This window comes from Dendropsophus ebraccatus, chromosome 5 (genome assembly GCF_027789765.1).
Source record: "Dendropsophus ebraccatus isolate aDenEbr1 chromosome 5, aDenEbr1.pat, whole genome shotgun sequence".
NCBI lineage: Eukaryota > Metazoa > Chordata > Amphibia > Anura > Hylidae > Dendropsophus > Dendropsophus ebraccatus.
In genome coordinates this window covers 115,518,346-115,545,396 of record NC_091458.1, presented here as the reverse complement: position 1 = coordinate 115,545,396, position 27,051 = coordinate 115,518,346, and the positions used below count along the sequence as shown (strand labels likewise).

Below are 27,051 nucleotides of genomic sequence, written 5' to 3'. Positions count from 1 at the left end.
AGTTGCCCCTAGCAACCTATCGCATTCCACTTTTTATTCCTCACAGATTCTTTGAAAAATGAAAGATGGAATCTGATTGGTTGCCGGGGGGGGGGGGGGGAATTCTACTTTACACCAGTTTGATAAATGTCCCCCTTAGTGACCAAATGCCCACTTCCCGGCTGCCTGGAGGAAAGCATGCACTCCGATGACCTACTGATGATACTGCATCAGTTTCCTTCTAAACTGGCGGCCAAGGACAGTCAAACTTAAAAGTCACCCCATCTTTGCCACCTCTGTTCATATACCCTGTTAAACATACGTACAACAAAGAAATAGGACAAGCACTCCTTCTATTAATACAGAATGGGGAACTGCCAGAAAGATATGCTCCTATTCTAGGGTTCACGGCTGATTATGTACTTCATGGTCATACATTCATTTGAATAAGTAGCACCAACAATTACTTTTCCCTATGTGACCACCCACAACTTTCATTGGCAATAGAAGTTGATTTCTGGGCTTCCCGGCTTCCAGGCCCGCTGAGTCAGCCATACAATAGCTCATAATCATAAATCATAAACAATAAAGCTAGATATTTGCCAGGTTGCACAATGTTTTATATAGGTTGTGTGAAATGATTCTGAAAGAGCAGTAGTGCTTTGTAGAACACACTGGTGTCTTGTGTGGTCCTGGTGATAATAATTGTATATCAGTACACCAAGATTCATCCAGATAGTAATACATTCATCAGATGTTTTAGTGGATAAATCTAACAACAAATACTATGAACTATATCACATTTACAAAAAAAAAATGAGGGAGGAGAATAATGTTCTTTACAAGCAAACTTGTCAGGCAAATTGATTTTAAAATCAATATCTGCTGGGTATGTGATCCAGTTTTGATGACTTTTGCTATTATAACAACAAGCAGACTGGAAAACATGTGGAACGGCTGTATGAGACAATGTTGGCATCACAAACTGGAACAAGCATGTGATAGAATTTATGTCATGGATTCTATTAAAGGAATACTGTCATGGAATTGGTAGCTTCAAGCTATAGAAAAAGCAAAGCCAAGAAAAAAAAAGATCAGTCCTACAGTCTGGCCTCTAAACTATTTAAAAAACTTCAATCTCAAGACTATAATGGGGCAAAAATTTCAGAATTAAGGAGAGGCTGGGGAGTCAATTGCACTCCCTTTCTCCCGCCTGTATTTTTGTATCGCAGTGGGTCACAGCAGTGCATTCAGTAACTTTTGACATACCTGATGATATGTAAAGGTTGTTTATAAGGAAAGTAACTCTTTAAAGTGACACTGTTACCCCCTTTCTGTATGAGGACATCTCTACACAGCTGTAAAGCCTAAACTCTGCAGTTTTCATACCTTACTTTATTATAGATTTTCAGGTGCTTGGTCCAGTGGAAAAATGCTTTTTATTGTTGGTGGATTGTGGCACCATCTGTGACGTCATTGCCCTATAGGCTCCACCCCCCTCTGTGGCCATTGGAAAGGGCCGACCTAGAGGTCTAGGCCCCACCCCCTCTAGGTCAGCCCATTCCAATGGCCACCGAGGGGGTGGGGTCTAGAAACTTATGATGTCACAGAGGGGTGGGGCATACAGTGGTGATGTGGGTGGGGCCAAGTGGCACTACGAGTGTGAAGCCCTGCCCAGGTGCACAAACCACCAACAATAAAAAGCATTTTTTGTTGGACCAAGCACCAAGAAATCTATAATAAAGTAAGTTATAATTTAAAATTTAGGCTTTGCAGCTGTGTAGAGAAGTCCACATCCACAAAGGGAGCGACAGTTTCTCTTCTGTTTCTCTTCAACAGCAGCTGCAGAGAATCTGCCTGTAGATTTACTGTAGGTTTACTGTTAAACCCTCATAAAAGGGGAGCAAAGTGGTGTATGAAAGTTTGTGAACCCTTCTATATTTCTTCTTGAATTTCACCTAAAACCACATCAGATTTTCACATAGGTCCTTTATTTATTGTCATTTATTTATTGAGGAAAATGATCCAATATCACATACTGTAAGTGGCAAAAATAAGTGAACCTTTACTTTCAGTATCTGGCATGAGAGCTTGGTTCAGCCATTACTGCATCTAAACATTTTAGATAACTGTTGCTGGTTGCAGGTCCTACTACAACATCTCTGTTGGATTGAGCTCAGGAGATTGAATGTCACAAAAGAAAATAGGTCTATACTGATACATTTTGTAAAATTAAACACATTTCCGATGTACAAGCATTTCCTATTTTTTTTTGCTTGAAAGATATAGACTGAGTAATCCCCCTATGTGCTGTTATGTTTCATAATCTGTTGTCCTTTGTTATGGCCCACCAGACATCCACTTTCTAGTCTCGCATATGCTCAGTTCAATTGTCACATGCTCTGTCTTATTAAAGGAGAAGTCCAGTGAAAAATTTTAGTAAAATATTGTCTTGATGCAGTAGTAAGTGCAGGGAAAAAGCACTTTATGTGCATTTCCCATAATAAGTGTATATTGGTGATTTGTATAACTTTTGAAGGGGCAATAAAATACTTTATTAAAATTTTTTACCGGACTACTCCTTTAAGGCAGTTGGTTTTCACTTCACATGCAAGCAAGGGGGGATTGTGGGAAAGTGTCTGCATTGTCGCATGGGAACCGCAGGGTCACAGTTCAGAGAGCATGGGGAAGAAAAATGGTACAGTGATGTGGGCTACTTTTCAAAAAACAGAAACATTTGTTCTCCTTTACATATATGTATGTGGTGCACATCTGTTTATACCTTCTTTGCTTTGTGACACCCCCATTAGGCTATATTTATTATATGCCTGTTTGTACAACAAGGACAGCAAAGAGTACAATGAAATTAGGATCATGTGAGCATGTTGTGTATGAATAGATGATGGACTTTTAGACTGATTTCTTCTAGTCAACCCTGCGAACCCATCTTTTCCGTAAGTATAAAGAGGTGAAATAACATAAATAAGTAAATGCACATTAACAATAGTCTTATTGTGCTATTTTTAGAACCTAAAACCATCAAAGAGAACAGAGTTTCCCTTTAGCTTAGGCTCTAGTATATCACATTCCAAAGTAAGCAACAACCTACTTGATGAATTAATGACGCAGATCTAAATGTCAACACCCTCGACTTTGGTTATTTTCACCCTGGCTACTGCACATATGTATTATGCGTAAAATACACAGTGTGACAGTTATGTCTTATGAATTGGTATAACAAAAGAATAACAGATGAATTCAGCTACAAAGCTAGCATTGTCTTAGAAAAGAATAGCAATGTGTAGGCTTTCAAAGCAATGGAAATATGTTAATTAGCAGCCCTCACATCTGATGACCACTAGACTGCACGTTCACTTTGTATTGAAGAAAAACGATGTTAAACAAACCAAGAGCAGTGGACATCTTCCTCATTTAGATGCTACCCGAACATAAACATGGTGTACAATGCATATACTTCAAATTGTATTTTGTAAATATCAAATCTATTAAGGGGGCTTTCCAATTTAAACATATTTGTCCCCTATCCACAGGATAGGGAACAATTATGAGATTTTTATTTTTTTTGTGGGGGGGGGGGAGGGGCGGTGGTGGTTGACCTCCATGCCCCCCGGGGATCTCTAGATCGGCGCCCCCAGCTGCCTTGTTATGAATGGAGCCCTAGGTAAGCATTTGACCCGCAGCTCCATTCATCCTCTGTGGAGTCACTAGAGCTATCCACAGAATACAATACTTAGCTTTTCCAGCAGAATGAATGAAGCTGCGGATTACACGCTAACTTGTGGCTCCATTCATAACAAAGGAGCTGAGGTGCCAATCTAGATATTGGGGGGGGGGGGGGGGGCACGGAGGTCATACCCTCCACAATCTCATACCTGTAGAAAGGGGACAAGTAATTTCAAATCGTGAAACCCTTTAGGGTGCCTTCACACCTACCGGATCCGCAGCAGATTTCCAGTCCCATTCGTGTCTATAGAGCACATACTCGCAGCGAGATTGACATCCCGCTTTGAGTATGTGCTTTAACCCCCTTTTGCCTGCAGCCCTGTCGCCGAGATCATACATTACCTGCTCTGGCAACACGGCTGCATGTCAGGCCTGACATGCAGTCGCCAAAGCAGGTAATGTATGATCTCGGTGGCGGGGCTGCGGGGCTAGAGGCGGCGGGGCTGCGGGCAACAGGGTGTTAAAGCACATACTCAATACGGGATGTCAATCCCGCTGCGAGTATGTGCTCTATAGAAATGAATGAGACTGGATCTGCAGCGGATCTCGCTGCTAATCCGCAGCATGAGATCTGCTGCTAATCCGGTAGGTGTGAAGGCACCCTTAATATTTTTTAGTATTATTATTGAGTGGTTGATTCTGGGGCATGAACAGTACAGGAAAGGGCAGTAGGGACTAAATGCCACTCTACTGCCCTTGTCTGGCCAACCAAAGATGTAGGCTGTGACAAAGCTATGGGCCAAACAACAACTCAAACAGCTGTCAGTGGATGGATACCTGGCTGGTATTTCCCTGGTCATATCATCAGACTCGTAATCGAGTTGGATAGTGACTGAAGGGGTCACTTAATATGGTGGATTTGGTGGTCTCTAAAAATTGATATAGTGGTCTCATACTCTTCATAGTGACATAGAGATCCCACACTTCTGATATTGATATAGTGGTCCCTTACCTGTTATACTGACAGAGATCCCCACACCCCTGATATTGATATAGTGGTCCCTTACCCTTTATAGTGACACAGAGATCTCTGCACCCCTGATATTGATATAGTGGTCCCTTACCCTTTATAGTGACACAGAGATCTCTGCACCCCTGATATTGATATAGTGGTCTCTTACCCTTTATACTGACATAGCGATCCCCACACCTCTGATATTGATATAGTGGTCTCTAACCCTTTATAGTGACATAGAGATCCCCACACCCCTGATATTGATATAGTGGTCTCTTACCCTTTATAGTGACATAGCGATCCCCACACCTCTGATATTGATATAGTGGTCTCTAACCCTTTATAGTGACATAGAGATCCCCACACCCCTGATATTGATATAGTGGTCTCTTACCCTTTATAGTGACATAGAGATCCCCACACCTCTGATATTGATATAGTGGTCTCTAACCCTTTATACTGACATAGAGATCTCTGCACCCCTGATATTGATATAGTGGTCCCTTACCCTTTATAGTGACATAGAGATCCCCACACCTCTGATATTGATATAGTGGTCCCTTACCCTTTATAGTGACATAGAGATCCCACACCTCTGATATTGATATAGTGGTCTCTAACTCTTTATACTGACATAGAGATCTCTGCACCCCTGATATCGATATAGAGGTCCTTTACCCTTTATACTGACAGAGATCCCCACACCTCTGATATTGATATAGTGGTCCCTTACCCTTTATAGTGACATAGAGATCCCACACCTCTGATATTGATATAGTGGTCTCTAACCCTTTATACTGACATAGAGATCTCTGCACCCCTGATATCGATATAGAGGTCCCTTACCCTTTATACTGACAGAGATCCCCACACCTCTGATATTGATATAGTGGTCCCTTACCCTTTATACTGACAGAGATCCCCACACCTCTGATATTGATATAGTGGTCCCTTACCCTTTATACTGACATAGAGATCCCACACCTCTGATATTGATATAGTGGTCTCTAACTCTTTATACTGACAGAGATCCCCACACCTCTGATATTGATATAGTGGTCTCTAACCCTTTATACCAGGGGTGGGGAACCTCCCGCAGCTCCCCTGTGATGTGCGCTGCTCTGGAGGAGGAAGGAGCCGGCATACACAGCATCCTCCGGTGTCTGTGACAGCTGCCGGACACAGGAGGATGCTGTCTGTGCCGGCTTCTTCCCCAGCAGAGCGGCGCGTGTCTTCAGTCTCCTACGTCATTTCATCGTGCGCCGCCTGCAGGAGAAAGACCAGCACAGAGGACCTGGGACAGAGGAGGACATGGGCAATGTGGGAACGGAGGTAATGTGAGTGGGATGTTTATTTTTTTTATTTGGGGGTTAACTAGGCCACCAGGGACATGCCTGATGGGAGTTAACTAGGCCACCAGGGACATGCCTGATGGGGGTTAACTAGGCCACCAGGGACATGTCTGATGGGGGTTAACTAGGCCACCAGGGACATGCCTGATGGGGGTTAACTAGGCCACCAGGGACATGCCTGATGGGGGTTAACTAGGCCACCAGGGACATGCCTGATGGGGGTTAACTAGGCCACCAGGGACATGCCTGATGGGGGTTAACTAGGCCACCAGGGACATGCCTGATGGGGGTTAACTAGGCTACCAGGGACATGCCTGATGGGGGTTAACTAGGCCACCAGGGACATGCCTGATGGAGGTTAACTAGGCCACCAGGGACATGCCTGATGGGGGTTAACTAGGCCACCTGGGACATGACTGATGGGGGTTAACTAGGCTACCAGGGACATGACTGATGGGGGTAAACTAGGCCACCAGGGACATGCCTGATGGGGGTTAACTAGGCCACCAGGGACATGCCTGATGGGGGTTAACTAGGCCACCTGGGACATGACTGATGGGGGTTAACTAGGCTACCAGGGACATGACTGATGGGGGTTAACTAGGCCACCAGGGACATGCCTGATGGGGGTTAACTAGGCAACAAAGGAACATGCCTGATGGGGGTTAACTAGGCCACCAGGGACATGCCTGATGGGGGTTAACTAGGCCACCAGGGACATGCCTGATGGGGGTTAACTAGGCCACCAGGGACATGCCTGATGGGGGTTAACTAGGCTACCAGGGACATGCCTGATAGGGGTTAACTAGGCCACCAGGGACATGCCTGATTGAGGTTAACTAGGCCACCAGGGACATGCCTGATGGGGGTTAACTAGGCCACCTGGGACATGACTGATGGGGGTTAACTAGGCTACCAGGGACATGACTGATGGGGGTTAACTAGGCCTACCAGAGGCATCACTGGGGGGGTTAACTAGGCTACCTGGGACATGACTTGGGGGTTAACTAGACTACAAGGGGCATCACTGGGGGGTTAACTACAATAGCAGGGGAACTAGGGGAACAATACTTTGCCTTGCCCTGGGTGCTGCAAACCCACGCTACTAACTGCCGCACACGGTATGCGGCCCTCGAATGATTTTAATAATGCCCAACCGTCCCTAGACATGGAAAAGGTTCCCCACCCCTGCTTTATACTGACATAGCGATCCCCACACCTCTGATATTGATATAGTGGTCCCTTACCCTTTATAGTGACATAGAGATCCCCACACCTCTGATATTGATACAGTGGTCCCTTACCCTTTATAGTGACATAGCAATCCCCACACCTCTGATATTGATATAGTGATCCCTTACCCTTTATAGTGACATAGCAATCCCCACACCTCTGATATAGATATAGTGGTCCCTTACCCTTTATACTGACATAGCGATCCCCACACCTCTGATATTGATATAGTGATCCCTTACCCTTTATACTGACAGCGATCCCCACACCTCTGATATTGATATAGTGATCCCTTACCCTTTATACTGACATAGCGATCTCGAGACCCCTGATATTGATATAGATCCATACAGTTTGCTGAGTAATACTGAGATCAACTATCGTTGTGTAAAGATTTTCCTTCAGACAAATAACATTTTCCTTTTATGATTAAAAAAAAATTGGAGATTTATGGAACAATGATTTCAGCACATCTGAAGGAAATTATAACAGCAGGTCGTTCATGTTCTATGATATTTTTACTTTAGAACAAGGCTATTATTGAAAAGAAGAGAAAGCCAGTTAATAGAAGAAAGTACCTAAAACTATGCCAGAACCCTCACAGCTGCGGAGAGGTTGTATAATAAATCTCATCACTGAAATGCGGCCATCTTGGAGCATCTCCAGCTCAGCGCTGTCTTCTCCCAGCAAGTGCTAAGTAAACAATTAGTATCCTTCAATCTTCCTTGTCATAACTCTGGTAATTTAATATCATTCATTCACAAGATTTCCACACCTGCTGTGAGACTTGTCTCCCAATGTAGACTAAAAGGTTTACCAGACGTTATAAGGCAGTCACTGACAATGTCTTCTTATGTCGCTCAGTCACTTTATTAACCTCTTCAGTATAGGCTTATTTTGGGCCTTAAAGGGGGAGTCTGGAGATCTTTTTTAATCAATAGGTGTCAGAAATAACTTCTATTTAAAAAAAAACCTCAAGCCTTTCAGTACTTATAAGCTGCTGTATGTCCTGCTTTAAGTAGAGTTTTCTTTCCAGTCTGACACAGTGCTCCCTGCTGCCATCTCTGTCCATGTTAGGGATTATCCAGAGCAGTAGCAAATGCCTTTTGAAAACCGTTTTTGCTCTGGACAGCTCCTGTCATGGACAGAGGTGGCAGCAGAGAGCACCATGTCAGAATGGAAAGAGTACGCCACTCCCTGCAGGACATAAAGCAGTGGATAAGTACTGGAAGACTGTTAAAAATAAGTAATTTACAAATCTGTATAACTCTCTGACATCAGTTCATTTAAAAACACATTTTTTTTCTTTGGATCACCCCTTTAAGCCATTGCCATTGTGCAGAAAGGGTCAGGTGGGTGAGTGTAATCTGAGGAACAGGTCACGATACATGGGTTAGCAACAGAATAGTAATAACAGGAACACAATTTTTCTAGGAACCTGAGGATCCAACAATAATAAGATAAGAAAGAACAGGTGAAGAAACTTTATAGGCACAGGATTGGTAAAGGCAAAAATAGGAAGAGACACGCTGGCCCGTTAAATACTTGTCAAGCAGTCATGCATGCAATCTAGCTGGAAGCTGGAAGGAAGCTGCAGATGCTAGGAGAAGTGAGGACACCAGTGGACCATTGGAGTGGGTAGGACCCACCCCAATTGGAGCAGGGTAGCCAGGACCTGGAACAGGACAGCAAACACTCTACTCTGCAATGCCATATATATTACCAGTCCATGTCAGGTACCGTTTATCTATACGATGTTTAATATCTTAACCCATACTTACACCACAATGTTTTACATTTCTCATGGAAGTCTGAATATGCAAGGTCTATAATAATCAACTAGAAGCCTGTGTACCAGGATACAGTGTATCACCAGACATGGCTATAGCCAAGCAAGTCTATAGACTAGATAATTCTCACTGCATTGCTTCAAGGAGAAGACATATAATAAAGTGTCCTTATTTTATAGCTTAGCCTATACTTACCACATTAGCTCACCCAAGGCAACATTTATCATATCGGTATGATAACATTCTAAGTTAAGCCACAAGGTAAAATTAAAAAAAATCTATATCTCTTAATGTTTTAATAAGTAAGGCTGGGTTCACACTACATATATTTCAGTCAGTATTGTGGTCCTCATATTGCAACCAAAACCAGGAGTGGATTGAAAACACAGAAAGGATCTGTTCACACAATGTTGTAATTGAGTGGCTGGCCGCCATATAATGGCAAATATTTGCTGTTATTTTAAAACAACGGCTGTTATATTGAAATAATGGCCGTTATTTACCGTTATATGGCGGCCATCCACTCAATTTCATCATTGTGTGAACAGATCCTTTCTGTGTTTTTAATCTACTCCTGGTTTTGGTTGCAATATGAGGACCACAATAGTGACTGAAATATACGTAGTGTGAACCCAGCCTGTCACTGGACAGTATGTCAAACCTAGCCAGTGTATTGAGACCCAACCTGTCACTGTTAAGGCAACAGATTTACCTGAGGCACCTAAAAGACCTCCAGTCCGGGTACATCTACTTACAAAATCCATTTGTATAAAGCAAATACCTGTGTGGTTTGTCCTGCTCCTGACCTACTTTGTACTAAATAACTTCAAGTATAAAAATCCAGTCTCTTTTTTCTGTGTTTGTGAATATTAGAATATTGCCAAAATGTGTCCCTGCACCAACATGCATTGGTTTTAAGCAATTTTATTTAAAAAATGAGGTGATTTGGTCTCCTCGGAGTAGGACTACTGCCCTCTGCTCTGGAAGGCCTACTCTTTTTAATGAATATTACAGTATGTCTGCAGAGTACTGTATGAATATTCATAAGAATGGGCCAGCCGGGGTTTATAAGTGCTCTAAGGGTGCTAGACCCACCCCCAGTGCACCAAACCGCCTATTTAGCATATGGATTAAATTACAAAGTCTGCGAAAATGGGGCTGAGGATGCTGATAGCTTTCTTTTAATATTTTGTGGCCTTATTGTTCATTAATGGTGCGTTCACACCTACAGGATCTGCAGCTGATTTTCTGCAGCAGATTTCATTTAAATAACTGAACACAGCATCAAATCTGCTGCAGATCTGCTGCAGATCCTGTAGGTGTGAACGCACCCTAAAAGTGTTTTCTTATTGAGGAGATTTATCAAACCTTGTGCAATGAAACTGTGAAGTATTGTCCATATCAATCAATCAGATAGATTCTTTCATTTTTAAAAAGGCCTCTTAAAAGGAAATCTTAATTCTTATTGGTTGCAATTGTTCCACTGTTACTTTGGATAAAGTTTGAAACAAATTCTAATCATTGACTTCATATTTGGTTGTGCACATTTATACATGTCTTGGTTATTTTTTTCTTTTGGTCTTTTTTTGCTTCTTACTAGGGATGGTCCGAACCGAGTTCGGTTCGGGTTCGTACGAACCCGAACCCTCGGTAATGATTCCCGCTGTCTGCCCGCTCTGTGCAGCGGGAGGACCTCCTGGAAAACTGGGATACAGCCATAGCCATAGGCTGTATCCCAGTTTTCCAGGCGTTCCTCCTGCTGTATCCGCCCGCTCATACGAACCCGAACCTCGACAGGTTCGGACCATCCCTACTTCTTACTAAGCTATATAACGTGTCTCTTGTCTCATGATGTGCAAAATTTTTCTAAAACATAACATTTGTATGTTTTTCGTATAAATTGAGCCAGAAGGGATAATCTTTCCTGATGAATTTACAACTAAGTTATTTGAACTTTAAAGACTTGACAAGAGATCTACAGTACAATGAAAGTGGTGGAAAGGTACGTAAAGAAGGTTTACCTGGCTTTGGTTTTGGCGTTGCTATTCTTGTTGTAGTTGTTGCTATATATGGATTCTTTATTTCATCCCTGTGGACTAAGCACAAAATCATGTAAATGGAAATGCAGCCGCCTAAATCCACACAAACCCCAATACATAACAAATAACATTGACATACCATTATAATAGAACAGGACATGGATATCCCACTATAATAGAAGGTTTATCCATGAATAACTCAGTTCAATCATTGTAGGCTTATTTATTTCATTGTACAAAGTACACTTAGTTCCATGTTGCCTGCAGGGTTCCTATCCCTGCATATTTTAGAAAGTGTTTGTTTAATATACAAGAGCCAACAATGGTTTTAAGACTATAATATAGTAATAGTTTGCATGAATTTAAGGACTAAAAGTAACTAAATAAAAATCAGTAGGGATTTGTATATTATATTAATTATAATACTAGTAATTATTTGAATGTTACGTATTAGTAAGGTTTAAGTCTGAATTAGATAAAGACTTGTTGCATGTAATGCATAGACATTAAGATACTTGCATAGGTACTTTCTCTAGGTGCGGAGTTTGTGCACTTTCTTCCTTTTTAGTATAGTCCTGTAATGTCACTAAATGACTATTTGGGTCGCTGCTCTTCTTGGCTACAGAAGTGTAAGCTTTCATAGGGATAACATGAACAATTGTCTATTACGTGTCTTATGTTAAGCAAGGTTGAGAAGTAATAATATAATATACACATACAGTACAAAACTATTTGGCAAATACTTCTAAGCCGGTTTATATACAAGAACATTTACAACTGGGAAGGGCCAACTCCTGCATTATTTCTATAAATCTCTTTTACTTTCAAACACTCTACTTTGTAAACGTTTGTGGAGTGAACTATGTGATGTATAGACAACCACATACACCAATTTGCTGAGGACATGGCTTCAATAAACTTGAATGTTGCATCTGTCCACACTTATAACCTTCAGCATCAGCTGCCCTATTAAGGCATATATAGCATGCAGTGCTAGTCATACTGAGCCAGGCCTCCCTCAATGTCTATTGTAATGCATTAGAATAGACAATACACTTGTAGTGTTGAAATGTCTTTGTCAGTAGCACTGCAGTCACGCACAGTAAGGCTATGTTCACACTACATAAAAGTATGGCCGCGGACGGGATCCCGCGCGGCGCAAATATCTGACATGTCAGTTTTCTGCGGCCTCACTTCATTGAATTGCGGCCGTAGGAAACCCTGTCAGTTCACACAATGAAGCGAACGGCTTGCTCAATTGTGTGCTGTGGGAGGTTCTGATGCAGGCGCTTGCTGATGGGCCCACATTAGAACCCTGCGGACGGAAAGATCATCCGGACGGTACTTAAGTACTGGCCGGGATGATCCAGGCAGAGACCGGCCTATCTAATACGACGTGTGAACATAACCTAAAGCAGTGTGAGGAGTGATTGACAGTTATCATTGCTCGCCCAGGTTCACAGTGCCACAACTGCAATGTTACCATCACAGGCTGCTTCCTCACCTCTAATGTCTATACTAATGCTAATATGCATTAGAATAGACATTGGGGATGGGGAGGGGGCTCAGTATCACTAACAATGCATGCAGCAGTGATAGCAATATAGCTGTGCTAGGACAAGAGCATGAGCAGCCCTGCAGTTCCCTATACAGTCATTGGTGATGGTAGAGGAGCCTTGTCACCCCTTACTGCTGCCAGGCAATGTAAATGTATATATTAAAAACAGTTATATGACAAAGTTATATAATGTTGTGAAAGCAATTTAAAAAAAAAAATCACTTTTATTCACCAGAATATCCTTTTAACTGTTGATTTGCCTCTGGGCTTGTTTATTCATATTCAGAGATTTAATCTATGCAAAACTAGCTTGCAGCACCAGTTAGTAAAGCAATCCTGAAGTCTTTTTCTGGGGATCTCTGGGACACTAAAGGCCCTATTCCATGGAACGATTATCGTCTGTATTCGGATGATATCGGCCGCTACGAACGATAATCGTCCCGTGGAATAGAGTGCAACGATCAGCCGACATCGTTCATGTCGGCTGATCGTTGCAGTCGCTTGTTTTTCAACAAGTTGATAAACTAGCGTCTGTTATAGCAGCGATCTGCTGGCGTCGCTCCGTTGAATAGGAACGTCGGCAGCAGACGCTGCTATATCCTATGGGCTGCCCGGACGATCAGTGATCACCCAGGCAGCCCCCCCGCAGGTCCCCGCCGCCCCCTCCCGCACTCACCCCCTCGCTGCAGCCGCGTTGAATAGCGGTGGCAGCGAGCGGGGAACGAGGAGCAAACGAGCGCTGAGAGTGCTCGTTTGCTCCTCTGACGACCCGTGTAATAGGCCCTTTAGTGTACACCAACAGAATGGAAATTCCATAAATGTTATTTAAAGGGGTAGTGCGGCGGTAAAGAATTATTTACAGAATAACACACATTACAAAGTTATACAACTTTGTAATGTATGTTATGTCTGTGCATGGCCCCCTTCCCCGTGTCCCACCACCCCCACCCGTGTACCCGGAAGTGTGGTGCGCTATACATACCTGTCACGTGCCGACTCGTCTCCGATCTTCAGTCAGCGATGTCGTCTTTGGACGGCCGGGCCGAATCCCTCCGACCGTCCTGAGTGCCGGCCGCCCTCTGCCACGTCATCTGCTGCTCAGCCACGATTGGCTGAGCATAACTATGCTCAGCCAATTGCGGTTGAGCATCTGATGGCGCTGAAGAGGGCGGCCGGCACTCAGGACGGTCGGAGGGATTCGGCTTAATACATTATAGTGGCACGGTCCATTTTTTTAAATGTTGCCCACTTATTGTGATCTGCTCCAGTTTCTATATGAGCACTTCAGCCCGCTCTTTGCTGTGGAAGCAGGCCCGACACCCTCAATGTACTGATATCCCTTCCCCTCGGAGATGCAGCCAGAGTTGATGGAGGTGCGTCACCCAGGGCACTTCAGCCTGCATAAAGCGGGCTGAAGTGCACATAAAGAAACTGGGCAGCGTTTCCAAAAATGAACTGGGCCACCAGGATGTACGTGCTGCTGCCGACCAGATAGTATAAAAAAAATGTTTTGAGCAAGCCAACCTATACATTCGCTTCTATGCCTCTTCTATGAAGTATATCTTAGAGAACAAGGCTTCGAACTTGCTTTGCATAGTAAATTTCAATTAACAAAATCCTAAAAAAATCTGGACATTCTTTTCCAAGGTCTATAATTAACAGTGTCCCAAAGCGCTCCTTCGAACCTTTAGTTTCCTCATGATCTTTAGAGATTTATACATTTCCTGGTCTTTTAATCTAGTGTGTAAGGTAACCAAACATGTTTTATATGTAATTTTATCTCTTACATTATGATTTAAGCTTTGTGTAACTAAGGGTTATGTAAGTGTGTAATGTACACCTTTGTACATAAAAAGAAAAAAAGGAAACACATTGGCGCTGCATGTGCAGGCGGATTAACCCTGTGAGATGTGTATGTGTAAATTCACACAAATGCACACTCACCTTGTTAGGTCGTACGTATTAGGCACGACTCTAATGTAGGCTTGTAGGTATATAAGGAGGGCTGCTGCCTTCCACCTTCCGATATCCCTGGATGTGGGATCAGGACTGAAATCCAAATGACCTTGCAACAATGGTGGATTCCTTGGCGCTCAAACCTCCAGGCACAGTCACTCCACTTCAATCAAGATGCAGAGATTTCCAGTATTTTTGCCAACCAGATGTGTTCTTTATTGCTACGCGTTTCAAGGGTTAACCACCCTCTTCATCAGGCATCTGATGAAGAGGGTGGTTAACCCTTGAAACGCATAGCAATAAAGAACACATCTGGTTGGCAAAAATACTGGAAATCTCTGCATCTTGATTGAAGTGGAGTGACTGTGCCTGGAGGTTTGAGCGCCAAAGAATCCACCATTGTTGTAATGTACACCTTTGTAAGCAGAGGATTTGTAAGACATTTACAGCAAAGTATGTGGTTAATATAGGAGAAGTCTGATGGAAGCGTGCATTGTAATTTTGTGTAAGTGAATATTAAAGAATCTTGTTTTCATTTCACTTTTGGTACGATGCCAAATTTATGTATATTTTTTACATTTCAAAAAAAGTTATCATCATTTTAAACATTGAAAACATAGAGGGAGATTTCTCAAACTGGTGTACAGTAGAATTGTCTTAGTTGCCCCTAGCAACCAATCAGATTCCATCTTTCATTTTCGGAAGAGTCTGTGAGTAATGAAAAGTGGAATCTGACTGGTTGCTAGGGGCAACTAAGACAATATTACTGTACACCAGTTAGAGAAATCTCCCCCACAGTATTTAAACACAAACATTAAAATCAATAAATACCTGGACTCTTTCCAGTCGGCGGAGGTGTGGATTTAGTCAGATTATGAAATCCTGGAAAAAGAAATGTATTAGAAGTGTATTAGATAATTATTGAGTGGCGTACAGTGTATAAATGATGGATTTAATATTATATTTTAAATGGATTATATTTTATAGACATATGGGGCCAACAAAAATATGTATTTTTTCACATTAAATTAAACCCCTTAATGACATAGGAAATGTAATTTTTGTTTTTTCACCCCTCCTTGGGCTATGTTCCCACAATGTTTTTTTATTGTCCATTTATCATTTTTTAAAATGACTTCCGTCACGGTGAAAAAAATAAAAAATAAAAAATAACGTCCGTGCAGACAACACCTATAATTTTTTACACTGTCTGCCTTGGACGTCCATCATTCCATTGACTTCAATGCATTCAATTGAAATCTATTAAATCGTGGCAACAACACACGTCGAAAATAATTCTCATGAACATTATTTGATGTCCTCGCAGACCACGTCCCTCATTCAATACATTGTGTGCAAATGACATCCGTTATCCTATGGACTTCAATGCAATTCATTGAAGTGAATTAAAATTATGCAATAATGGACTTTTTCTTTAAAACAAAAAGTGGATGCCTTTTCCCTTTTTTTATTTTACGTAGGCTAGATTCACACATATCGTATCCCCAGCGGATTTCACGCTGTAAGTTTGCAGAGAAATACGCTGCGGATACCAAACTGTCATATTCAGTGAGATTACCTACTCGCAGAGAGATTGTCATCCCGCTGTGAGTATGTAAATGCCGGCCCCCTTAACCCCCTGCCGCCTGGAGCATACTTTATCCTTTACTTTAGAGTCTGGGTGTTCACACAACATTTTTTCATCTCTGTTTAAAATGACATCCATCATTTTGAGTTTAAAGTGACGTCTGTCATTTTGATGTCTGGGCTCCTGCCAGTGCAATGACAGCTGTTGGTCAGGTGGTCTAATTGGCCATCATTGGCCATCATTCTATTGAATTCAATGCATTCCATTGTAGTCAGTTAAATTGTGGCGGACGTCTTTTTAAATACACCTGACACCTTTCCCCTTTTTTGATGTTGTGTGAACACAGCCTCAAAGTGCTTCCTTTTTAGCTAGTTTTTACTCAATATAATGCAATTAAAACTTAGATTTTTTTTTATCAATCACTTAATAGACTGTCATCTTGATTGTTTGAAAGAACACTCAATGTACAGCTCTATTCTTGGTATGTAATAATTATACTTGTATATTGATGTGTTTTTTTCTTTTTGTATAAGTTTGCGTAAATTTTGGTGTTGAATAGTTGTTTCATTTATGCCTAAAACTCTGCTACTTGAGACATTTACCTTGCTTCACCTTGGTTACTGGAACAAATGCCTTTGTGTCTTCAGTAGCATACTGTAAATATGAAAAAAATACATTCATCATAAAATTAAAAAAAAGAAAGTTACAAGAATTGTAAACGGAATTCAGAGAACAAATGACATGGAGGTCAAACTGACAAAGGAAGAATAGGAACATTGGCTGAAAAGATAATTTACTAAATTAATTAAACAATTTACTAGTTATTAACATAATTTAAGTTAACTGAAATATGGTTAATGAGCCTATGTACTAGAGACATTCAGCTGTATTATTCCTTTATTAACCCCTTCAATACAGAGCCCTTTGATGCACAAAAGTCTGGGTCAAAATAATGCAATGTTCCTCCCCGCCTTCTAAGAGCGATAGCGCTTTTATTTTTCCACCTACAGGGATGGGTGGAAAGTCATTTTTTGCGCCATGATCTCTAGTTTTTATTAATATCATATTGGTGTAACAGAAAAATTTTGATTGTTTTTTATAATTTTTATTGTGATATATCATTTAATAAAATCAGCAATCCTGGTGCATTTTTCCCCCTAGGTTACGCCATTCACCGCACGGGAACAAAAATGTAATATTTTAATAGATTGGACAATTCCGCATGCTACGATATGTAATATATTTATTTATTTATATTTATATTTTTTATAATGGGTAAGGGGGTCTTTTAAACTTTTTATTACAACTTGTATGAAACTTTTTTTTATTACACTTTTTTTACACTTTTACTCACTGTAAAAGATGCAATCATTAGATTGCATATACAGTGTTATCGGCGATCTATGTATAGAGCCTGCCTGAGAGCAGACTCTATACATGGATCGACAAACCGACAGGAAGGAGGTAAGGAGCTTACCCCCACCTGTCAGCACACGCGATCGGGACCCCAACAGCACGGCTGCGGGGGTCCCAATCACTCAGTGACAGATGCTTGATCTGTCACTGAGCACTTTAAACGCCGTGATCGCTGTAGATCACGGCGTTTAAGAGGTTAGTGAGAGTCAGCTGCGGGATCGCAGCTGACTCACATTACCTCCGGCCCTGGATTCAGTGATGTGAGCAGGATCGCTCTCCCTGCAGCGCTCCCGCTCACATCAATAACCCTGTCAGTCAGGAACATATATACATTCCTACTGCACGGGGTATGTGCATTAGGAACGTATATATACAGATTTCTAAAGTGAAGGGGTTAAATACCAACATCTAATTCTACAGCATTTTATAAAGGACAATGTTGGGGTAGCACATTGTAGATGTGTATATTTCACATGCAATAATTCAAGAGGCAGGATTGAAAAAATACTTATTTTCATCTGGCTTTAATGCACTATATTTACATGATATGATATTTGCACAATTATTTATGGCTCCTTTCCTTTGTAAAAAAAGGAAAAGGTGATAATGGTCATGAATAATTCCAGAACTGTACCAATTCATTATAATGATCCCTACTAAAACAAAATGTTCCTAAGAGCGTGACATAGATAAAGTATGATGTGACTTTTTGGGATGATCATAATCACTGACCTACGTGTTGTCTAAAAATTTCAACTATAACACAACTTGAAGCACTGCATTTCCCCATGGAAAGTCCATTAAAAACCTGTTCCCAATTAACTGCAGATTTCCACACTATATTATTTCATGTAGCAAACAAAAACAGATAGAGTTAGTAGACAGGCTGCTCATATCATTAGATAGTTTATCTAAATTACAATAGTCATTTCTGACTTTGGTTAGAGTAAGGGTTAGTACAGTTCATAGAAAACCTAGTTATGCTGCTAGTATACCCAAACAAGCCAATAATAAAGCGGAAACTAAATCCTATCATCATTCACTGGAAAGATTAACTTTGATATGCAAGACTGGCGTGGTAGGAGACGCGGTGCTTTCCAGCTCTGCACTTAGTAACACAAGAGACAGGAATTTAAACTAGCCAGGACTGGCCATCAGGACACTGTTATATTTGTTAGATCATTTAATCCCTTTTGCGCTTCATTTAGCTGTACTGTAACAGAGTAATGCTAGCAGCATCTCTCCTGATGTTGCATTCTTTTATATTGGTCGTAGGTTAGGAAACACTGCAATACATGCTAACATGACTATTAGGTTAGGGCTGCATGATGACTCAATGGTTAGCAATGTTAGGCTGAGGTTACATTTATCAGTTGCATCCTTTTAGTTTTTCTTTTTTTGTCTGTCTATCTATCTATCTATCTATCATCTATCTATCTCCCTGTTTTAGCTTGCTTTGCTGCACTCTGTTGATAAATTTATGGAGTATTTACACAGTAGAGTATTTACACATGTTTGAACTATTCGGACGTACTGTGGGATATACCTTGAAATAACTGTAGCTGTGCGGTCTGGACCATCCTACTAGTGCCCACTATACTGGAGTTACGCTGCACTGTGATTATCTATCTATCTTGATCCAGCAGCACTATTACCCTGTTGGATACTTTGACCTGTCCCATTGAAAAGAATGGGATCAGTTCAAAGATTTCTTTCCCTACTAGCTTTTCTACCACTTCTTATGCTTGTGTGAGTTTCCCATACACACTCAGGTCGATGGATATTTGATGGTTAAAAGGAATCTTTAAATAGGTTTGTGCTGACTTAAATGAGAGCTGTATAATCTAGTGACAGAAATGCAGAACAGAACTATGTATTAGTTACATAATTCTGTTTGTGTTGCCCAACTCCCTCTGCCCAGGGCTGGCCTTAAGGGTGTGCGAGCAGTGCGGCCGCACAGGACGCTGTGCACTTCCAGCAGGAAGGGGACGCCACCTGCGGCCCCCTGAGCCCATAAATATGCCCCCCCTCTCAGCACAGCAGCATTGCTGAGAGACAGCAGGGAGAAAGCTCCTCTCCCCCGACATGTGACTGCAGCCTGGCCCCATACCCGCCCCCCACAGCGTCTCCAGCTCACAGATGCCCCTAACCCCCGCCCCCCTCCGGACGGAGACAGATGAGCAGAGTGATCCTCCGCTCCATATCCTCCTCATGTGCAGAGACATCCTCCTCTGCTACTTCTGTGTGGATGAGTATATGTATCTGTCTGTGTGTTAGTGGAGTGTGTGTGTGTTAATGCTCTGTGTGAATGAGGTAGGACAACAACTCCCAGCATGCTCCTGTGTGGCTGTGGTAGGACAACAACAACTCTCAGCATGCTCCTGTGTGGCTGTGGTAGGACAACAACAACTCCCAGCATGCTTCTGTGTGGCTGTGATAGGACAACAACAACTCCCAGCATGCTCCTGTGTGGCTGTGGTAGGACAACAACTCCCATCATGCTCTTGTGTGGCTGTGGTAGGACATCTACTCCCAGCATGCTTCTTTGTGGCTGTGGTAGGACGACAACTCCCAGCATGCTCCTGTGTGGCTGTGGTAGGACAACAACAACTCCCAGCATGCTTCTGTGTAGCTGTGGTAGGACAACAGATGAGCAGTATAATCCTCCACTCTGTCTCTGCCCATGAGGACGAGGTGGTGTCATCCTCCAGCAGCAACCCCGCGGGCCAGATATAGCAGCAGCATATAGTCCAGCCCTCCCCCACTCTAATGGAGAGTGAACTGCCCCCCTGGGTAACAATTTTGGGGACCCCTGCTCTAGGGTATATATGTGCCTACTTTTTTGTGTATATGTGACTGTATGTGTGTCCGTGTTAGCAGGATATATATATACTGTGTGCCTGTATGTGTCTGTGTAAGCAGTATATACACTGTGTGTCTCCAAGAGATAGGCTGGGGATGGGCTGGCAATCAGCCTGCGGAGGGAGCCAAAATAATATTGTGCACAGGGCGCCATCTACCCTAAGGCCAGCCCGGCCTCTGCCCTCTGGCTACTCATTGACAGTTGTCTGCCTATGCACAGTATAGATCAGGGATGGGTAACCTTCAGCCCTCTAGCTGTTGCAGATCTACAGTTCCCATCATGGTGCACTGTTGTTGGAAAGTTTACTTCTACAGTTCTGGCTGCAGTGTCAAGAACTTGTTATATAATCCTGATCCATCAAATTGGCCCCAGTTTATTTCCAGGTATGAAAATTTATTATTGCTTGGTATCAGAAAAAGCTACTTTAGGAATCTTTTATTCAGGGAAAATACATAGAAACCAGTATTGTAAATCTTGTACAGTTTTTATTACCAGTCCCGCAGAAACATTATTTTTCTCTCCACTCACATATGTAGGGCTGTGATACTTATTCCACATGCACTGTATGCCGCTATGTAAACTATGGAAACAGCTGGCACAGTAAAAATGAATAATTAGATCCACTGTCCAAGCCCATGGAAATAGAGAAAAATAAGCAAACATTTTTGGATACAGAAGTCCCAAACAACATTAATAAATTTTAGGACATCAGTCTGTTCCTTCAGGTTACAGTGTATCATTTCAGAACATTATTTTCTTATTATGTTTAGGGAAACTAGTGAAGAATGTGGCTTCCCATTACACATGAAGGCGATCTGTATTTTGTGTTTCAAATTATTATCATGAATGTTATTACATTAGTGGTTGTCCAACATTTTTTTCTTTTTGGAAAAGGGAATAATTTGTAATTTGTCCCTTAGTTGTTTTCTCTAACCTTTTTTCTCCTTGAGGGTAGAAACACACACACTGGATCCACAGTGGATTTCACGCTGCAAATTTGCTGTGAAATCTGCTGCGGATCCCTTGCCTGTCATTTTCAATAAGAATACATACTCGCAGCGAGATTGACATCCTGCTGCGAGAATGTAAGTGACAGCCCCCTTTACCCCCCTCCGGCTGGCTCCATGCTCCGGCTTGCTTAGGGGGTTCCCGGCTGGACGTCCCACTTAGCCAATCAGTGCGGAGCCCCCATATTACAGACTTTAGATCTTTACAGTACAACAATAATATAGGGGGAGATTTATTAAATGTTGTGCAGAGGAACAGTGGAGCAGTCGCCCATAGCAACCAACTAGATTGCTTTTTTCATTTTTAAAAAGGCCTCTAAAAATGAAACCTAGAATCTGGCTGGTTGCTATGGTTTTGGTAAATCACACCCAATAGTTTCTTTATTTATATAGCTCCAACCTCCAGCACCTGCAGCACTGTACAGAGATTGTAGTCACTCACTACTGTCCCCAGTGGAGCTCAGAGTGTTATGGAGAGTGTGATAAACACATGGGGGGACATACATGCAGCTGTTATCCCAGGACCCTAACACTATAAAGCAACATGACTAACCTCTATGCCCCCCCACAACATGGCTAACCTTTGTGCTAGCTGCCCTAACTGGTGCAGTTTCTACTGGGCTCAGATGTTAGCTCCTCCTACAGGAGTGGGGCTACAGAAATGTGGATGCATAACCCCTCCCACCTGATGACTCACTGTTCCCTCACTGGCAGGAACAGGAAACAGAAAGGGAATGTGACATCACAGGAAGTAAAGAAAACACAGACAGAGTCTGAGCACCCATACAGCACTCATAGAGGTCAATGCGATGCTAGTTTATTGAAAAATCCCGGACAACCCCTTTAACATTTATAAGGTTTTATGCTTCCAAAGCTATGGACCTTAAAAAAAAACAAAAACCTGTCAACATAAAAATCTAGCAGTAGAATGTTCTAGAACAGGAACAGCAAAGCAGATTGATCTTTGTGGGAAAAGATTCACTATAACTTTTTTAATAAATAAAAGACGAGTCATACTGAATCTTATCTTCTAAAACATTTTACAAATTTATAAAAAAGCATTTTCATGGTGACAGATTCTCTTTTAACATCTTCAAGCTCTGCACCATATATGTATATGAAGCGGGAAGGTAGAAGGTATAGCACTGGCGTAGTGTAAGCTTAAGTGATTAGTAGAGATGAGCGAACCTCGAGCATGTTCAAGTCCATGTACTGCAAGAATGGTACCAATAAAAACTACAGCTCCTCCAGCAAAAAACAAGCCCTGTGACAACTCTAGCGCCTAAACAAAATACAGTGGTACCTTGGTTCTCAAACTGCTTAGAACTCAAACAGTATTTTCAAGGAAAGTTTGCTTTGGTTCTCAAACTCTTGCTCAGTGCTCAACCACTTTTCGGGCACCCAGTCTTGAAGTACAGTAATACCGGTGTATTTAAACGAAAATTTACCTGGACATAACTTCAGAATTCAAACTTTGCTCAGTATCTGAACGCTTTTGCGAGTGTGGATGGTGGGTTGTACCTGGTGAGTTTAGCACTGGTGAGGTTTTACGTACAGTACTGTATAAGACTGCTGGAGTGGATATACAGCACAGTAGTAGCACAGTAAGTGCACCACCATATCCCATCCTTTACAGTGCTGGGATGGGGGGACTCTGTATAGTAAAGGATAAGGGAAGAGTTGGTGACTACTGCTGGTTTTGTTATATGTTTCTTGTATATAATGTCCTGTACAGTATAGTGCTGTTCTGTAATGTCTAGTATAGTATAGTAGTGTTATGTACTATACAGTATACTGCTGCTCTGTTCTGTACTGTAGTGATTTTACTGGGCACTTTTCAATGTAATAAATCAGTAATGTAGGTAATTATTGGTGGGTGCTGGAACCAATTAAACATATTTACATTATTTCCTATGGGAAGACACTGGTCATTTCTCAGACTGCCTTCCTGAACCAAAAAAGTTTGAGAACCGAGGTACCACTATATAGCTGTGAGAATATGGTGCCGTCAATTGTTTTACTGTTTTAATAAATTGAGTATCTCCATAAGTGTACTGACCCACAGAATAAAAACCTGTCGTTTTTACTAAATGATGTATGACAGAGTTTTTTTTTTATGAAATACTATTTTTTTCTTTTTGCTTCCCCCCAAAATGTAATAAAAACTGATCATTTTACACCCCCAAATAGTACTAATAAAAACTACAGCTCATTCGACAAAGAACAAACCCCACACAACTCCATCAAGATTACAATTTCTGATACATCCACAGGTTAGATTTTAAGCAATTGGTCAGGGCCAACCAATGTGACCTTTACCAATCACAACAGAAGGGGTCTTGAATATCCCAATGTGATTAGAGCAGCAGTATCACCACTGGACCACAGCTTCATTAATGCACTTGGGACTACCTATGATAGCCGGAGGCTATGTTTTGCTATCTTTTTTGCTATCTTTGTCAGATGCCTAGAGTTTGAACAGTATGGCATAGCACATACATGTTTTCGTAAAACAAGGCCACTTAAAATCCCTGTTCCTATGATTGGTGGGGTCCCTGGAGTTGGACCCTACCAATTTATCCATTTATGACCTATTATATAAATTGGTGGTAAGTTGTGGTCTTAGGATAACCTCTTCAAATGTTTAAATTAATATGTCACTTTTTTCTTAAAGACACTATAAAAGCAAAATTGAAAAATTTGTGGAATTATTGTATAATCACCCCCATCTTCAAAGAAAAGCACAAGTTTTCAAAATACACTATATTAAAAAATATAAATTGTCCCACAAACAACAAAAGTTCATATGGCTATATTGGTGGAAAAATGTAATAGTTATGGCTCATAGAAAGGCAGCGATAAAAATAAAAAAATAACCCCATTGAGAAAGGAAAAATAGGTTACAAAACCCAGACATGATTGATGATTCAGGTACAAAGTTTGCGCTTTTTTGTGAAAATGAGAGATTGTGAGTCAAAATTAAATTTACTGGAAAAATTTAAATTTTTATTTTCATGGCCCAACACTCAAAATGTATGTAAAAGCATCACGGAGCTATTAGGACATAATGTGAGACAGGACACCATATAATGAAAAAATACATAAATCACCTTAGATGAACATAAAAATATGTTCACAAAGAGAAGAAGTATTATTACACTAGCTTCTTTTATGTTTAGACATACCTGTAATGTGCCTTTTGGAATTTTATAGGAGTTTTCTATGTTCCCATTTTCTTTACCTTTAGCTATAAAAATAAAAAGTCAGCTTTAAAAATTATACAGATAATTTATCAGCTGGTTCTCCTAGTTAATAAAGTGACTTAAATAGGTGATACTTGCCCAGTATTGGAAGACTTCGAAACGCGTTGTGTTTTAATAAATATTTTTTTTACTTTTATCGTTCCTTTTGGCCTATCTTGGACCTGCACCCGATTTTACCCAGTGGTTGGAGTGGAGGATTTGTTTTTGATGCATTACCGGCTTGGTTCTGGGAGTGGCTGCGTCTACACATATGTGATCATTGAGAGTTGTGCCTTGCATTTGCAAAACCACGCCAGGTGAGAGTTTTTCTTTACTCCCCTGCATCTACCTATGTCTTGCAGACCTTACACATTGGAGCGCTGTTCACATTTATCTCTACAGTATTGAAAGAGGATTACATGAAAAATTGTTCTTCCAATTGTTCTTTCAAACCCTCTTCTCATAGATATTCATTGTTAGTCCACAGAGCATTTTACACTGGGAGATTTGCTACTGGCAAATAAAAAGGCATTTTCTAGTTTGATAACTGGTTTAGAATGATCGGGAACAAATGATTATAAAAATGGTTGTTCATGTTATTGTCAGCCCATGTAGGTCCTTAAAGGGGTTCTCTGGGCAGGAGAACCATCATGAGATGGACTTCACAGAGCTGAAATTGTCAGCCTATTATGGGGATTATAGGTCTGCATGTAAAAACTGGGGAAAGGGGACAATGCTCTGTGCTCTGTGCTGGAGCGCAAGATGAGAGCAAGGGATGAGGAACTGCAGACCTTAGATAAACCTACAGTTCCTGACACAAATGTTGGTGGCAGCAGAGGGGGTCATGTCACCTCTTATTGCTGTCACTCAACAAAGGTGAAAATCTAAATAAAAAAAAACTATACATAGTAATGTAGTGAATAAGGTTGAAAAAAGACAAGGGTCCATCAAGTTCAACCTACAGAAACTGTACTGTGTTGATCCAGAGGAAGGAAAAAAACCCTTATGAGACAGATGCAAAGTGCCCCATCACAGGGAGAAAAATCCCTTCCTGACTCCAAAATGGCAATCAGAATAATCCCTGGATCAACGTTTTGTCACATTTATAAAAAATAAAATTATATTACAAAGTAATATAATTTTATTAAAGCAATTTTTTTTTTGTCTCAGGAGTACCCCTTTAAATATAGATAGTAACATATAAAAAAAGGACATACAGATGCAACTTACAACTTGTCTTATGAGTTTGAGGCTTGCTCCAGGTGTCATCCTCTGAATTGTCTTTTACACCAAATTCATATATCGTGTTGGGCTTCAAATTCTCTATTACTGTTTCGGTTGTCGGGCACAGCTGGAAGAGCCAATCTTTATTCTTTTCTCTGTAGCGAACTGTGTAAAATCTGTGTGAACATTTTTGGTGAAATTAGATACACAGCAGTCTATAACATTTTCCTCTGTAGTTATTGCTGTGCTGTAAGACTTTTGATATGTGCTGGATCCCTAGGCCCTACATATGTATTGTAATATTGCTTCTACATCAAAAGACTGTTATGTTCTAGGCCGTTCTTTTTGGAAATTGATCAAGTAGTTCTTAATTTATGTTAGGACGTATTATATTTTATGTGAATATAGAACAGTAACCTGATATTTGTACCTAGGCTGAGCCGCCTGCTGCATTACTTTTATCATTTATACCCCAATATGCTATATAGATTTTATCTTTCTGTTGCATTCTGCTGTTGAAATTTCCTGTATATAAACACTATCTTTAATTAGTCATTTTTAATCTGCTTTCCATTACAAGTTGACTCAAACTCTCAATGTGACAGCCCATGTGATTCCTAATTTTTCTAGCAATCACTTAATTTATCAAAAAATTACTACCTCCCCCCCCCCCAAAAAAAAATTGCTTTAAAATCTCCCCTCCCCACCAGGTGTCTTATTTCTCATTTCTGTTCAATTTGTTGTTCACTGCCTGTTGTTAGGGGAATTCTGTCTCTAGTAACAGGCAAAATAAGACAAATATAGGCTATAGGTGCAGGCTTAGCATGTGCTCTGTGAAGGAAAAAGGTGGAGAAGAAAGACTGTATCTGCTAGCTGTGTCAACTCTCTAGAGAACTGACATTATTGACACAAAGTAAATCATGGCTTCCTTCTTATGCCAGCAGTTTCAGTGCTTAGTGTAACCCCCTTGTTGCTGTGCTGCTGTCCTGTGTATATTGTGCTGCCTTCAATTTATCTCCCTCCCTTTTTTTTACATGAGCCAACTAGTCCGCTGCAGGGATTCCAGTGGCAAAGTCCTTTTTTTAAAACGCCAACCAGTTCTCAT

At 41.2% G+C, this 27,051-nt stretch overlaps 1 protein-coding gene across 26 annotated transcripts in view; it reads right to left on the bottom strand.

Moving 5' to 3' along the window:
* ABI3BP (ABI family member 3 binding protein) overlaps window positions 1–27,051 on the bottom strand; it is a 234,331-nt gene that overhangs the window by 112,661 nt on the left and 94,619 nt on the right. For all 26 annotated transcript variants that reach the window (XM_069971043.1, XM_069971056.1, XM_069971054.1 and 23 more), the window contains exons 5-9: window positions 25,953–26,122; window positions 24,666–24,727; window positions 16,797–16,848; window positions 15,438–15,488; window positions 11,075–11,149 (exon numbers count right to left, since the gene is read on the bottom strand). In XM_069971043.1, the coding sequence (XP_069827144.1) occupies window positions 11,075–11,149; window positions 15,438–15,488; window positions 16,797–16,848; window positions 24,666–24,727; window positions 25,953–26,122 (410 nt within the window). The remainder of the gene's footprint in view (window positions 1–11,074; window positions 11,150–15,437; window positions 15,489–16,796; window positions 16,849–24,665; window positions 24,728–25,952; window positions 26,123–27,051) is intronic.